Here is a 15,329-nt window from a genome sequence, read left to right as displayed (position 1 = left end):
CATCAAGAAGCCCTAGCAAAACTGGGTATCAGGGGGCAAACTATCCAGTGGTTGGAGTCTTACCTGGTAAATAGAAAGATGGTCGTGGTTGTTGGAGGTCAATCATCTCAGCTTCAGGACATCTCTGCAGGAGTACCTCAGGGTAGTGTCCTGGACCCAACCATTCTCAGTTGTTTCATCAATAACATTCCCCCCCACCAATCATAAGGTCAGAAGTAGGAATGTTCGCCAATGACTGCACAATGTTCAGCACCATTCACGACTCCTCAGATACTGAAGCAGACAATGTCCAAATGCAACAAGATCTGGATAATATCCAAGATCGGGCTGACAAGTGGAAAGTAATATTTGTGCCGCATGAATGCCAAGTTATGTCATCACTAATAAGCAACAATCTAACCACTGCCCCTTGACATCCAATGGTGTTATCGTCACTGAATCCACCACTGTTGACATCCCTGGAGTTATCATTGACCAGAAATTCAACTGGCCTCACCACATAAAAACATTTGGCTACAAGAGCAGGTCAGAGGCTAGGAATACTTCAGTGAGTAAATCACCTCCTGACTTCCCAAATCCTGTCCATCATTGACAAGGCAGACGTCAGGAGTGTGATGGAATACCCCCCACTTGCCTGGATGACAACACTCGAGAAGCTTGATACCATCCAGGACAAAGAAGCCCGCTTGATAGGCACTACATCCCCAAGCATCCACTCCCTCCACTACCAACACTCAGTTGCAGCTGTGCAAGATGCACTGCAGAAATTCACCAAAAATCCTCAGACAACACCTTCCAAACACATGACCATTTCCATCTTGAAGGACAAAGGCAGCAGATATAAGGGAACAACACCATCTTCAAGTTCCCCTCCAAGCCACTCACCAACCTGACTTGGAAGTATATCACCGTTCCTTCACTGTCGCTGGGTCAAATTCCTGGAATTCCCTCCCTAATGGCATTGTTGGCCAGCCAACAGCAGGTGGACTACAGCAGTTAAAGAAGGCAGCTCACCATCACCCTCTGAAGGGCAACTAGCGGCTGGCATAAATGTTGGCCAGTCTGCGATGCCAACATCCCACAAATGAATAAAAAGAAAATAATTCTGGTTGTATAGTCAGCCCAACTTAGTTGTTTGGCATGGCAGCTTGGGTGAACACCCCAGAATCTGATATGTCACTCTGCATCTTTGATCTTTGTCTGCTCTTTGAAGTTTCAACTGAAAGTGGTTGAACTTTTTGCTATTATACTCGTACACAGTTCAAGTATCAGATGAGTAAAGCAGAGTGGGCGGAACTGTTGTTCCATTGATTATAATAATGGATAATTTACCTATTCAGTGGGATTTAGTGGACTAGAAACAAAGGAAATTTAGCACAGAAGGAGTCCTTCCTTGCCTACATTGGCTTGATGTTACAAAATCCCACTTTTTTTTCCCTTTGTACCCAAACTAATACCCTAATGTACCTGTAAGGCAATTACCAGTATTGTGATTAGTCATTAATTTATTTCCTTTCATTAAACAGGTGCTAAACAACGCACATTCTGTTAATCTTGTCATGAAAGTTTATTTTTGTGTTTATAGCTCAACTTCTCAACCAATGAGAATCTATTAACTTCGTACCTCCAGTTCAATCAAATTTAATAATGTCAGTTCTGTATTGAAATAATTTTAATGCTGTGAACTAAATCAATTTGAAGTGTTGGGCATCATAATTATAAATATTCTATTTACAACGTGGTTGCAATCCTCACCCACTCCATTTTTAAATGATCATTATAGTTTGCAAAATCAGCATTCAAATTAATACAAGCCCTTTATAATACATGTGCCTCCTTTTTTCTTGTGCTTTAACAGAATAAATACAGCAGAAGATGTGTGTCACCAAATAGTGACAGAAAAGGGTAAAAATTTGATAACAAATGTGGATGTGGATCTGTCAATGGCAAACGCAAATGGTAAGTACCATATATAAATAATGAAAAATCTGTGTGCAATTCTAAGCCTTCAGAACTTAAATTAGCATTTGAAGTAATCCATGTAAACTGGATTGTCCTCAATTTTCAATTTGAAGTAATCCATGTAAACTGGATTGTCCTCAATTTTCTTGTTCAGACCAAAAGATGTAGGAACAGAAATAGGCTATTTAGCTATCAAATATGCAAAGCCATTCAATGAGATCATTGCTGACCTCAAAATTCTAAATTCCACTTTCCACCCTCTTCCCCATAAACCTTGATTCCCTTCCTGAATAAAATTTTGTCTGTCTCAGTCTTGAATGTACTTAATGACCTAGCCTTGACGGCCCTCTGTGATAAAGCATTCCTTAGATTCTTCATCTCCTGAGAAAAGAAATTCCTCTTCATCTTTATCCTAACTGGATGACCCCATACCCTGAGTTTATGCACTCTGGCCCTAGGTTCTTCCACAAGGGGACATAAACTCTCTGTATCTATCCTGACAAGTCCCTTAAGGATCTTGCATCCTTATTTTAACCCCAATGAGTATAAGCCCAACCTACTCAGCTTGTCCTCTGCAGAATCAATCTAGTGCACATTCTCTGGACTGCTTCCAGTGCTAGTGTATCTTTCTTTAGATAAGGGGACCAAAAATGTTTGCAGTTTTCCAGCTGTGGTCTGACTAGTGCCTTGTAGTTTGCGCAAAACCTCTCTACTTTTATAATCCATTCTCTTTGAAATACTAGCCAACATTCTATTTGCTTTGCTTATTACTTACGGAATTTGTTAGTTTTTTGTGATGTATGCATGAGAACTGCCCTCTCTGCTGTAGCTTTCTGTAGTCTTTCTCCATTTAAATACTATTCAATCAGTCTATTCTTCCTGTCAAAATACATACTCTCACTTGTTCCCACGTGATATTCTATCTGCCAAGTTTTTGCCCATTCACTTAACCTGTCTATATCTTCTGCAAACTCTGTCATTCTCAGCTTTGCCTTCCCACCTATTTTTGTGTCATCAGCAAACTTGGCTATAGTACATTCATTTTCTTTATCCAAGTTATTAATGTACAGGTTGGAAATATATACATATGCATTATTGATATTAACCATTTAAACTTTTAGTTAAGTACATTAGATGAAATCTTCAATCAAAATGTACATGGTCAACTTTTACAGGAGCAGTGTTTTGCAGAGGTTTTAATTTTCCGTCTTCCATCACCTCCCTACCTCCGTTGCTGGGTCAGAGACTATTCCCACCAATCCTACTCCCAAAAGCAGCAGAGAGAAGCCGAAAGTAAATATACAGAATCAGGTGCTGAGCAGTTGACTGCATAAACAGTTAGTGCATCTAATACACAGGATTACATCTTACTTTGTATCACAGAAACAGGCTGTTCAGTGCAATAGACCTGTGCTGGTATTTTTGCTCCGCACAAACCTCTTGCCACTACATTTAGAATAGTTGAATTGTGTGCCCAATACCTGTTTATTTGGCAGCAGGAAGTTGAAGTATCACAGTAAAACTCTGCTGCAACTGGACTGCAACTTGATCTTTTTGACATGTACATCGATGAAACTCCAGGAGAAATGGGTACAATCAGAATTATCCAGTTCAGTCGGTACAACTGAGTATTTAAGTATATGATATATAATAAAGGGCCACATAATGCTATTGTTGATCTAATGGATTATCTTTCTTAATTTAAACAAGGTACTCTGCCCCAGTCCAACACCAGTATCTCCACACCTTAATTTAAAACACAATAACGTTTCAGTTTCCTGTCTCTTCTACCTTCATCTGGTACCTCGATGCTTGACTCCCTTTTTGCTGTCATTTTCATGTTTTAAAAATCTGATTCATGTGCCTGCTTTTGGTCAAAATTAATGACAAAATACAATGGAATTAATCATTGTAACTGGCTTATAGTTCTGCTGAGCTCTTCAAGTGACTAGGATTGTCTCTTCATCATAAAGTGCAGCTAGTCATTTGAATAACAAACTACCCTTTTATCCACCGTTCCACGGAAAAATGACACTCACCATAAGTGATGCCATGAGAAATTTGTTTGTGTTGTAAATCAGCAAAGGCAGTACTCCATTAGATATTTTGCTGCACATTTCTCCATTTTTAAGCTTCAATTATGGATGTAAATACTTGTGGAATTTCCTGTTATTGCTAGTAATTTTTGTCATGCAAGTAAACTGATCAGATTCTTTGCTTGCATTTTAGTTGAAGAACCAGTAATTGTGGAAAATGTACGCAATGATATGCATCAGGGAGATTCTGATGGAATTTCAACCATGAGGACCATGTTACCACCTGATGAAGGAATAGCAGGACAGTCTACTCAAACTCCAGAAGAAAAAAGCACTTGTAGTGATGCAAGGACCAGTCCTGCGGCAAAACATTCTGCCAATTCTCAACCATCAAATGTAACTGATAAAGACAATCGAAAAATTTCAGACACAGTGGAGATCAACGAGCTGGAAATTAAAAAAAATAATTCTGAAGAGTCTGATAAAACAGTGGATTTCCAGAATGCCCATTATACAAAAACAACAGAGAGTACCGTTACCCTAACATCTGATACAACTTTGACAAATACATCAGAAAGTACTTCTGAACAATACCCACAAGTCAATAATTTCACCGTTGCTCAGACGACACCAGCAAAGCAACAGAATTATGTGTCATCAAATACGTCTGCTGATGCAACGGCACGCACACTTGCTGATAAGCAGGATAAGATGTCTATTAACCAACCAGCTACAGAATCCTCCGCATCCAATGATCCCCGTGCATCATTGCCAACCAAAGTTGCCACCAGAAGTCCAGAAAGTCCGACAAAGATTCCAGTGCTATATAAGTGTGAGTCTGAGCCTAAGCCCAAGCCTTCAAATGAAATCACAAGAGACTATATACCAAAGATTGGAATGACAACCTATAAAATTGTCCCCTCAAAGTCATTAGAAAATGAAGCATTTGTCACATATGGAGTCGTGCCAGTAGCTGAAATAACAGATCAGCAAAAAGGATCTTATGATGTTGTCCCAGTGCCTGACACTTCAAAAGAGTCAACAAAGCTGCCTGGTACCTTAGAAGAACCTCTAACCAATGTTATAAGAGAGCTAACTGCTTTTCACCAAGGAGCTAATTTTGATAAAAGTGCTAAAGGGAAATCCATTAATTCTGCCATCCAAACTCATCACCCAGAAACAACAGATTCCAAATTGCTTGCTGACAGTGAAGATGGGCAATCCAAGGTGTTAGTAAATAGAAGAACCCAGAGTACTTCAGAGAGGAAAATGAAGCCTGGATCAGTCTTCCTCCAGCTGCATAAAAGGAGCTCAGGACAATATGTTACCTCTGCACTTGCTAGAAGTTCTAGTTTACCTTCTCAATCTAGCTTAGATAGAGATAACACATTCTTACCAAAAGAAGAAAATGGTGTGTCAGTTCAGGAAGTTATTCCAACAAATGCAGATGATCTAAATGTTATAATTCCACCACCTCCAGAATTTGCTGCAATTTCTGAAGGGAATGCCCAGAAAGAATTGCCCAAATCTGGGGAGACACCTATATCTCGACCTTCGATACCTCCCAAAGTACCGAAGAAGCCATCTATTCGTGTAAAATTAGATGACACAAAAGCTGTCAGAACTACTGTTGTTGCTGCAAGAACATACAGTCCTACCTCACCATCACCTTTTGCTCTTGCGGTGTCTTCAGCAGTCAAGAAAACACAAACAAATCCAACATATTGCTTTAAACCCAGGAGTGCTGGAATGGATTCATCAACCCTGTCCTCTCCAATTAATTCTGCAGAAAGAGAATTGCATCCAGCTTTAACGGTTCATAATGAGTCCAGTCACAACAGCTTACCGAAACAGGTAACAGCAGTACAATAATGGAAGGTTGTTTACTGATTCTAACATGCAAAAAAAATCTATTGTTCCATTAGGTGTTCCTTTGTCCTTGTAAATTGATCTATGCAACTTCAATTCAAGGAAGTACCTAATCACAATAACGTGATTACTTTTTTAAAACAAAACAGTAATGCCATTGGAAATTTCATGAACAGGTTATTTAGAGAAGTTTGTTTTGAGTAAAAGGTTAAACTTCCTTTTAGAAATTTGTGTAAATACTAATATGTCATATGATTTTAAACAGATGATTTGCTATGATAGTGATCATTTCAAATCCTCTCTGCTGTTATAACAAGTGTCATACTGTGTTACACCAGTTGTTACATTATATATTTTTAATTAACCTATTCAGGTGTGCTATGACACATCTCTGGAGCAGATGGGGTTTGAACCCCAGTTTTCTGATCCAGAGGTGGGGCCCTACTATTGTGCCATGAGCACTCTTGATTATTCTATGATTAAGGTGTTTCATAGAAGCTTCCCTTTTAAGGTCATAAAGTCTAAATAATGTGAAAGTTGAGCATCCCAAGGAAAGTTGAGTTAACTGTTCCTAGTGAGAGAAATTCACAATATTAAATGCCTTGGCCCAATTCAGAGGAAAAGAAATTGAGCTGGATAAATAACAGCATACTTAGAAATTACTTTAAAAAGTTGATGTCAGAACCACAAGAATGGACAGATGAATAGCACCAACAAATGTGAATACCACTGTAGTGATTGTAAAGAGGTCAGCCAGGTGGACCTCAGAATATAAATTACCTGATTGGGGCTGTTAATCTGGTCCAATCAGGGAGCCCTGGCGGACAGTAAGAACAGGAGTGTTAGAGGTTCCGTTCACTCTGGGAGCTGGATCTGTGTCAAGGACTCTCCATGTGTAATTAAAGGGTGACTTACGATCTGATACCGGCCTCTAGAGTTACTTCACCCACCACAGCCCTGCAGGTTGCTCTCTAGTCACTGGGAGACCTAACAAGGAGAGGGAATAATCCCTTTGGTTCAACATACAAGCTAATAAGGAGTTCTGATTTGGCTGTTATATACCTGAGAATACTGCTTTGAGCTGAGCATAGATGCTAATAAAACATTTCTGGCTACTAATTAATTTACTTTGCAATTATAGTATGTAAACAATGGAAGTGAAATAAAATGTAAGCCTAGATACTATGAAGATTACCTACTAATGCTAGAAATTTAAAAAATTATTGCTTGACACAAGGTTTCCTAAATTCAAGGTGGCATTGAAATTTTGGGGTTTGCAGAGTTAGAGGCAGTATTGGCTGCCATGGAACTCTGACTGAGTGACTGGCTGCGAGATAGCTTTAAATTCTTATTTTTTTTTCCCGAACTATGACACTCCACAACCCTGCCCTTAGAGTTTGCATTGAGGGGTCATGACAATCCTCCACCATCAATATAATGTCCTGATGTGAAAAGGCTCAAAATCCTCTGACTTTCTCAGTCATATTTCACTTGACATTGACATTTTGTTGAATGATTTGTTGATGCTTTTCTCCTCATAAAGTGTCACTGTTCATGGTGAAATCATTTTCTTTAGCGCTAAATTGGAGAAGTCCTAAGACAATAGCAGGGATACATTAAGTGTAAATCCCTTCTACAAGTACTTGGCACAATTGTACACTTTATCTAGTCTAGTTGCTAATATTATCTAAGTAGGCAACTGCAATATTTTTGCACCAGAATAACAGAAATTATAGGACATTTTTGAATCTTAAAGGCTGGTAACTTATGAAATCCTGTTGCCAGATGTGTGTTTGGGACTGATATTGGCTGAACCATTAAATGAGAGATCTTTCATAAATAAATCCACATCAACGGATTTTGCATGATGGCAAGTTCTTTAGCAGTAGGAGCCATACTAACTTTAAAATGAAGTTATTATATCTGAAAACTTGTTATTTTCTAACAAGTAATAGATGGCCATACTACTGAAAAGCCAAAAAAGCTCCATTTTCCTATTCTCCATAGAGAAAACTCAACTTTAATAGTATTATACATACAGTACCCAGTGAAACAAGCACTTGTGAGTATTAAACTGTAGTCCACAGCTGAGTTTACATCATTATGTAATGATATGGTCTAGGAACATCACGTGCTAGGTCCCAAATGCAGCAAATTATATCTTGATGAAAATGCTGCTAGACATTTCCAAGTAGGAGGCAAATTAAAAATAAATAATTCTGTCTCAATTCCACTACAAAATTAACTTTGATGGATTGGGACATACTGTCTGGATGGTCAGAAACGGTTTCCTCTTGCCAAGTTCTGTTTTCTCAACTTCCAGTCAGTTACCATTCTGGGGAGCAGACCCCTTGAAGTACAGCAACATGGAAATTAATGAATGCAAGGAACCTGCCAACAGTGATTCAAAATGACGAAAACCTGTCCATCATGCTCTATAATGAGAAAAGAAAAGGAAACAAATCACCCCATGACATGCTCTGTTCTATGTGCCCAAAGATCTGTGAACCTTCAAGACCTAAGTCAGAAACTTGTGACCCTAACTAGACTAGGACAGCCAACTTCAGCGATTCCTTAATGAAATTGTTTGCATCGGATAAAACTGTATACTTAATCTGGCCTTGTTGCTTCATTGTAAATTATAGATGAAACATTTTTTAAATTGAGCATTATCTACCATATGCTGTCATTATTCCAGAAACCGCAAGTAAGCTGTACTACCCAGCTCATGAGTAGGATGCCTGCTCATATTGTGAGTGTGCGCTGCTCACTGGGAAGAAGGGGCAAGCATCTTATAAATTTAATAGTGGAAGAAAATTCAAGTGTACATCTAATGGACTGCTGACATGTTTTCATTAGATCTTGTTGATTTCTCACCATTCAGTTAGGAGATATTGAAGGAGGTGGGGAGCAAATGATGGATTACAACCTAATTTTAGTGTCTGTGCTTGTAGAATTTGTCACATCTTGCGGTAATAGATGCTTTGAATTTCAGTTCTCTTACAATCTTTTACAGACTTTGTCTCCTGTAAGAGGGCCAGAAGTGGATTGCTATATAAAAGTAGGAACTGAGGCACAGCACATTCAACCACAGTTGCCATCTCCTTTAAGTAAATCAAAACCTGCTTTAATTTCCCAAATGAGTGATCCAGGAGAAATTCATCAAGCTGTACTGGATGCTATTCGCTCAGGAGACGGAGCTGCCAAACTTAAAAAGGTGGACACACTTACCACAATGTAACTACATGCATTAATAATTTACTAAAACTAAGTTGATCAGCTTTAATTTGAAATTTATTCAGTTACAACTGAGAAATTGTCCAGCAATTATTAAACTCTGTAGTATACAGTCACAAATATCTTCTTGCACTACATTCTGCAATTCACTGGAATATGAGGGGCCTTGGCTCAAAATTGATAGCTGTAATTGTGAACCTGAAAATACAAATACCTGTACTATATATATGTTGTATGTGAAAATTATGTGCACTTATAACCAAAACAATCTCAATTTCACATCTTTAATCTATCTTTCACTACAAAATCAACATTTTTGCATACAGATTTTACACTGTACATAAAAAGATATAATAATAGTAAAAACACTTTTGTAATAAGGACTAAAATATTTTAAATGTAATTGACAAATATATGTTGCCAATTTATTTTTAAATCCAACTACTGTCTTCAGCCTTTCTGGCTTTTATAATTTAGTGATATGCCCTCCAATTGCTCAACAAGAAACCAGCCAATATTTGGTTCTCCTGATGAGCATTCAGCAGTGTTGTATTTCCTTGTTGTAATTTCAGGTCTCAGATGTTCCCAAAACTATGGGTTTAATCTTTTTGGCCAATGGGGCTAAGATCAAGTTAGTATGTAGGTGCAGGACACCTGGGAAAAACAGGGGAAGCCATGTAGATATGCCATCAGGTTAATTTTCCATGGTTAAGAATGGACCATGATCAACAGCCTGTACTTCAGAGACAGGCAGCCGAGTGAGATAATTTAAGGTTCCAATTAGTGGTGATTTTCTAAGTACGCCAGTGTTTTGATATCTGTGGAGATGTCCTTGCCATGTATAGAGGCTACCATCACAATGGAGGTGAGCTGCTTTTGGCAAACCGTAGAGCTCTCAGAGCTGGAGGGTCCACTTCCCGAAGGAGGGAGATGTGGGCATGAACACTCCTGCCTGCTGCCAAAAATAAAATCCACCTGGGAGGTTTTCCCCTCTGCTATGAGAGGCCTGGTAGCTTTACCACTGAAAAGTTTTTATTTAAATGAACATCTCCGAAGGCACCTCCATGTCGAGGTATCTTATAGGCCTCAAATCTGCCTCACCTTTCCTGTGTTGTGTGGAGGCTCTGAATCTGCTTGCCTTCTGATTGCTTTGGTATCATTGGGAACTCACGCACTGCCCTTAATAGTTTAGTGAGCACAGAGGCAGCCAGTTAAAGAGGCCGTCACTGGGAAGATTGCACCTTCAAATTGCTGCCAGCAAATGGGAACTTGGGGATCGTCATCTGGTGCCAACATTGGGGTCTGAAAGCCTGCTGTAAAATCTAGTCTTTTAATGAACTCTTTACCTCTCCAGCAATTAGAAGCATTTATAGAATCAATTAGCTGGCACTTTACTTCAAACTTAAAAGCCAAATCAATAGGTACTTGATTGTGTCATACAAATAAAAGCATATCAAATATTTGGTGGAAGTTTTCTGTAGATGGTAACTAGCTTGCACTCTTACTAAACTGTTACAAGAACATCTGTCATATGAAGTGTTATGCCAAGAAATGAATTAAAATTGATATATAAATCTTCAGCTTTAATGTTTCAATTATTAGTTTGATTAAGAAATATCAGTTGATGAATTATCTTTGAAGAAAATGTTCATATAAATGTGTAATTAATTTTGCTTAATGTAGAAGTAAAATGAAACAAATGCAAATAATGTATCTAATATTACTCCTGGAAACAATTAATTCAATATGTCTGTATTCAATACTTTACTCAGTCATTGAAAAGCAATTTTACAATGGGGCAATGGAATTCTAATGTATAAAATGTCTTAGGTTAGCCAATTTATAATAATGCTTGTCTTTGCAAAACTTATGAAATATTTATATTGAAGTAAAAACACTGTCAATATGACTTGGGCTTATTTTTGGAAATGTCCACTTTCAGATTTGAATGCGTTTTCTGATTGAGCACTGTATTTAAGAATTCACAAGTTAAGTTCTGCAATATCCAATGCATCAATTTCTATACGTGACAAACACATCTTTGAAACATTAAGTTCTTTTACCCTCTTTTTGTTTTATTCTGCATTCACAATGTTAAACTGAGATGATCTGTTCCTGTTTATCTTGTTACTTAGTCCTTAAAAATAATTAACTAATTTTAATGGTTTTTTTAGCAGATCTAATTGCCAAATTTTTTAAATTAATGTAATAATTTTGAAAGTATTACTTTCCTACTGTTATGATCCCAGCTAATGGTACTACTGGACAAGTCAGATTCCAGAATGAAAACTGATATGTTTTGATCATATGTGTTTTTGTTTAGACCATAAGACCATAGGAGCAAAAATTAGGCCATTTAGCCCATCGAGTCTGACCCGCCATTCAATCATGGCTGATAAGTTCCTCAACATCATTCTCCCGCTTTCTCCCTGTAACCCTTGATCACCTTGACAATCAAGAACCTATCTATCTCTGTCTTAAATAAACTTGTTGACCTGGCCTCCACAGCCTTCTGTGGCAGTGAATTCCATAGATTCACCACTCTCTGGCTGAAGAAGTTTCTCCTTATCTCCATTTTAAAAGGTCTTCCCTTTACTTTAAGGCTGTGCCCTCGGGTCCTAGTCTCTCCTACCAATGGAAACATCTTCCCAACATTCACTATTCAGTATTCAGTAAGTTTCAATTAGAAACCCCCCTCATCCTTCTAAACTTCATCAAGTATAGACCCAAAGTCATCAAACATTCGTGATATGTTAAGCTTTTCATTCCTGGGACCATTCTCATGAACTTCCTCTGAACCCGCTCCAGGGCCAGTACATCTTTCCTGAGATATGTAACCCAAAACTGCGCTTAATACTCCAAAAGCGGCCTGACCAGAGCCTTATGGAGCCTCAGAAGTACATCGCTGCTTTTATATTCAAGTCCTCTGAAAATAAATGCCAAAGTTGCATTTGCCTTCCTAACTACCAACTCAGCCAGTAAGTTTACTTTGAGAGAATCCTGGACTAGAACTCCCAAGTCTCTTTGCACTTCAGCTTTCTGAATTTTCTCCCTAATTAGAAAATAGTCTATGCCTCTATTCTTCTTACCAAAATGCATGATCTCACACTTTCCCACGTTGTACTCCATCTGCCACTTCTTTGCCCACTCTCCTCACTTGTCCAAATACTTCTGCAGCCTCCTCACATCCTCAATACTACCTGTCCCTCTACCTATCTTTGTATCATCTGTAAACTTAGCCAGAATGCCCTCAGTTCCTTCATCTAGATCCTTAGTTAGTTAACACGGTGGTTAGTCCCTGCAACATATTTACATTGGATTGCAGATTGCTCTTTAACAACAGAATATAAACTTAATCCACAAAAGAAAGAACTCTAATTTACAGTTAGACGCAAACATCAAAACCTGTTCCCCAATACCAGCCAGTACAGAGACTCAAGTCCAGGGAAATTGCACCCCTGTCTAAACTCATTAGGTTTCTACCGAACAGATTCTTTTCTTTTTCTTTCTGGTGAATTAGGGAGACCATTCAGTGATTCCTTTCCAAGTCTGCAGTCACAAACTCTTCACAAGTCTGAGAACCTTAACTTTCTCAGTTACATTAACTTGCAGATTTCTATCTAAACTCTCCTAGTCTGGTAGTGTGGCATTTCTGCTAGAGTATGTGGCTTCCCTGAACTGAACTAAAAAAACTCCTCAGAGAGAAACTACTATTTGCTTCTGAAATCAACTCTGATGTCTGAACTGAACTGAAAAAGGTTTTTCTGAACTGTCATAAACTCCTAAGATTAAACATCTTTCCATTAACATCACAATGGTCTGCAGTCACATTCTTTCTAAGCAATACTGGATATTTAGACCTCTGCTCCAGAGTGAATTGCCACATTTTATTTTCAGAGAACATGATTCATAGAAATAACCAATAACAATCTTCTTCCATTTTAAAGCAATCCAATTTCAAATAAAAACATATTATGCATCTTTTATCACACTACTTAAAAGTTCTAAAAATAGAATTGCTAGAGATACGATTGTGTAGCTGTTCTGAGGATGTTCAAGTACACTATTAAAAATTGATTGAATTTTGTTACTTCTGTTTAGTATAGTTGTATTGATAATTCCGTTGTATGAGATTTTTCTAACAGCATATAAAGCCACAACTCCCAATGTGTTTGCCTCATACACAAGATTATATTAATATGCATTATATCCAAGGATCAAATATAAATATGGTTGTCCTGTGGTTCAGCTTGTCAAGTCTCTCAATGACTGATCTAAGTGGACCAGGAAAATTCCCATATTTGATCTCGAATCTATGTTGGCCAAACTTATTTCAAGCATGTTGATGGTAGGTGGGATGAGAGTGACCAAAGATCCCTTAAGTTTGCAAATGGAAGAAAATTCCCTTAGAACATAGAACAGTACAGCACAGGAGCAGGTCCTTCAGCCCACCACGTCTGTGTCAACCATGGTGCTATTTAAACTGCCTGTGTATAGTTTGTATCCCTCTGTTCCCCACCCATTCATGTATCTGTCTGAATATGTCTTAAACATAGCTATCGTATTTCTTCTACCACCTTCCCTGGCAGCATGTTCCAGGCACCTACCACCTTGTGTGGCTTTTTAAAAGAAAAACTTTCCTCGCACATCTCCTTTCAGCTTTCTCCCCTCGCTTTAAATATATGTCCCCTAGTATTTAACATTTCCCCCCTGGGGGAAAAAGATTCTGACTATCCAGCCTATCCATGCCTCTCATAATTGCATATACTTCTGTCAGGTCACCCCCTTAGCCTCTGATGTTCTAGCATAAACAATCCAAGTTTGTCCAATCTCTCCTTTGAGTTAATACGCTCCAATCCAGGCAACGTCCTGGTAAAGCTCTTTTGCACCCTCCTCAACATCCTCTTTTTAGTGTGGCTATGTCTGGAACACTATCTACTAACTTGCAGCAACATGTCAACTAGTGGTTATCTGATGAGGAGAGGAAAGGGTGGTTCATTGGAGTTTTCAGTTCAAGTATTGTTTTTAAATAAATCATAAAAATGGTCATTTGCTGGCATTTGTGCCACTATATTCCAGCACGAACTTAATGCTTTTGAGAGAAGAAAAGTCAAAGAAAATAACATTCATATGGTTTATAATTTTTATTTATCAGGAATAGTATGATATTCACCACTTTTCCATATCTAAATCCCTTAATTATTCCCTTTTGTTACACCAATCACAAATTTCACTCTCTTCCTTTTTCCCCATAATCCTTGATTCCCTTACTGGTTATTTCAGCCCTACATATACTTAATAACCTAACTTCTACAGCCTCTGAGAAATACGATAGCTATGTTTAAGACATATTCAGACAGATACATGAATGGGTGGAGAACAGAGGGATACAAACTATACACAGGCAGTTTAAATGGCACCATGGTTGACACAGACGTGGTGGGCTGAAGGACCTGCTCCTGTGCTGTACTGTTCTATGTTCTAAGGGAATTTTCTTCCATTTGCAAACTTAAGGGATCTTTGGTCACTCTCATCCCACCTACCATCAGTCAATACCCTCGGAGAGAAGATATTCCTTCTCATCCCTGTCTTAAATGTAGAACCCCTTATTCTGCCCTGTCATCCTAGACTCTGCCACAAGGGGAAATTACTCTTCTGTACCTACACTGTCATGTCCCCTGAGAATTTTGTATGTTTCAAAAAAAAATGCCTAAACTTTAATCTGTATAGGCCCAACCGACTCTACCTCTCTTCATAAGATAAACCTTCCGTACCTGGTATCAGCCTAATGACCCTTCTCTGGACTGTCTCCAATGCCAGTGTATCTTTCCTTAGATAAGGGGCTCAAAACTGTTCACAATATTCCAGCTGTAGTCTGACATGCATTGTATAGTTTTAACAAGACCTGCCCACTTTTGTACTCCATTCCCTTTGAAATAAAGGCCAACATTCCATTTGCCTTCCCTGTTACCTGCTGAATTTGTTATATCTCCTTTTGCAGTTTATGCTCAAGGTCTCCCAAATCTCTTTGTACTACAGCTATTTGCAGTTTTTCTTGATTTGAATAATATTCAGGTCCTTTATTCTTCCAATCAAAGTACATAACCTCACACGTTCCCACATCACATTTCATCCACCAAGTTCTTGCCTGCTTGCTTAATCAGACTATACTCAGCAGACGGAGTCATCCTCACCACATCTTCCCACATATTTCTGTGTCATTCG

General features: G+C 38.4%; 1 protein-coding gene across 6 annotated transcripts in view; it reads left to right on the top strand.

Annotated features, from left to right (window-relative positions):
* Nucleotides 1-11,013, top strand: part of cobll1b (cordon-bleu WH2 repeat protein-like 1b) — a 152,047-nt gene extending 141,034 nt beyond the window's left edge. For all 6 annotated transcript variants that reach the window (XM_048598984.1, XM_048598982.1, XM_048598983.1 and 3 more), the window contains 3 exons: nucleotides 1,859-1,959; nucleotides 4,192-5,852; nucleotides 8,884-11,013. In XM_048598984.1, the coding sequence (XP_048454941.1) occupies nucleotides 1,859-1,959; nucleotides 4,192-5,852; nucleotides 8,884-9,108 (1,987 nt within the window). In that variant the 3' untranslated portion in view covers nucleotides 9,109-11,013. The remainder of the gene's footprint in view (nucleotides 1-1,858; nucleotides 1,960-4,191; nucleotides 5,853-8,883) is intronic.
* Nucleotides 11,014-15,329: the final 4,316 nt, after the last annotated feature.

Source organism: Rhincodon typus, chromosome 7 (genome assembly GCF_021869965.1).
Source record: "Rhincodon typus isolate 14 chromosome 7, sRhiTyp1.1, whole genome shotgun sequence".
Classification (NCBI taxonomy): Eukaryota; Metazoa; Chordata; class Chondrichthyes; order Orectolobiformes; family Rhincodontidae; genus Rhincodon; species Rhincodon typus.
This window is presented reverse-complemented; position numbering and strand designations above follow the sequence as displayed.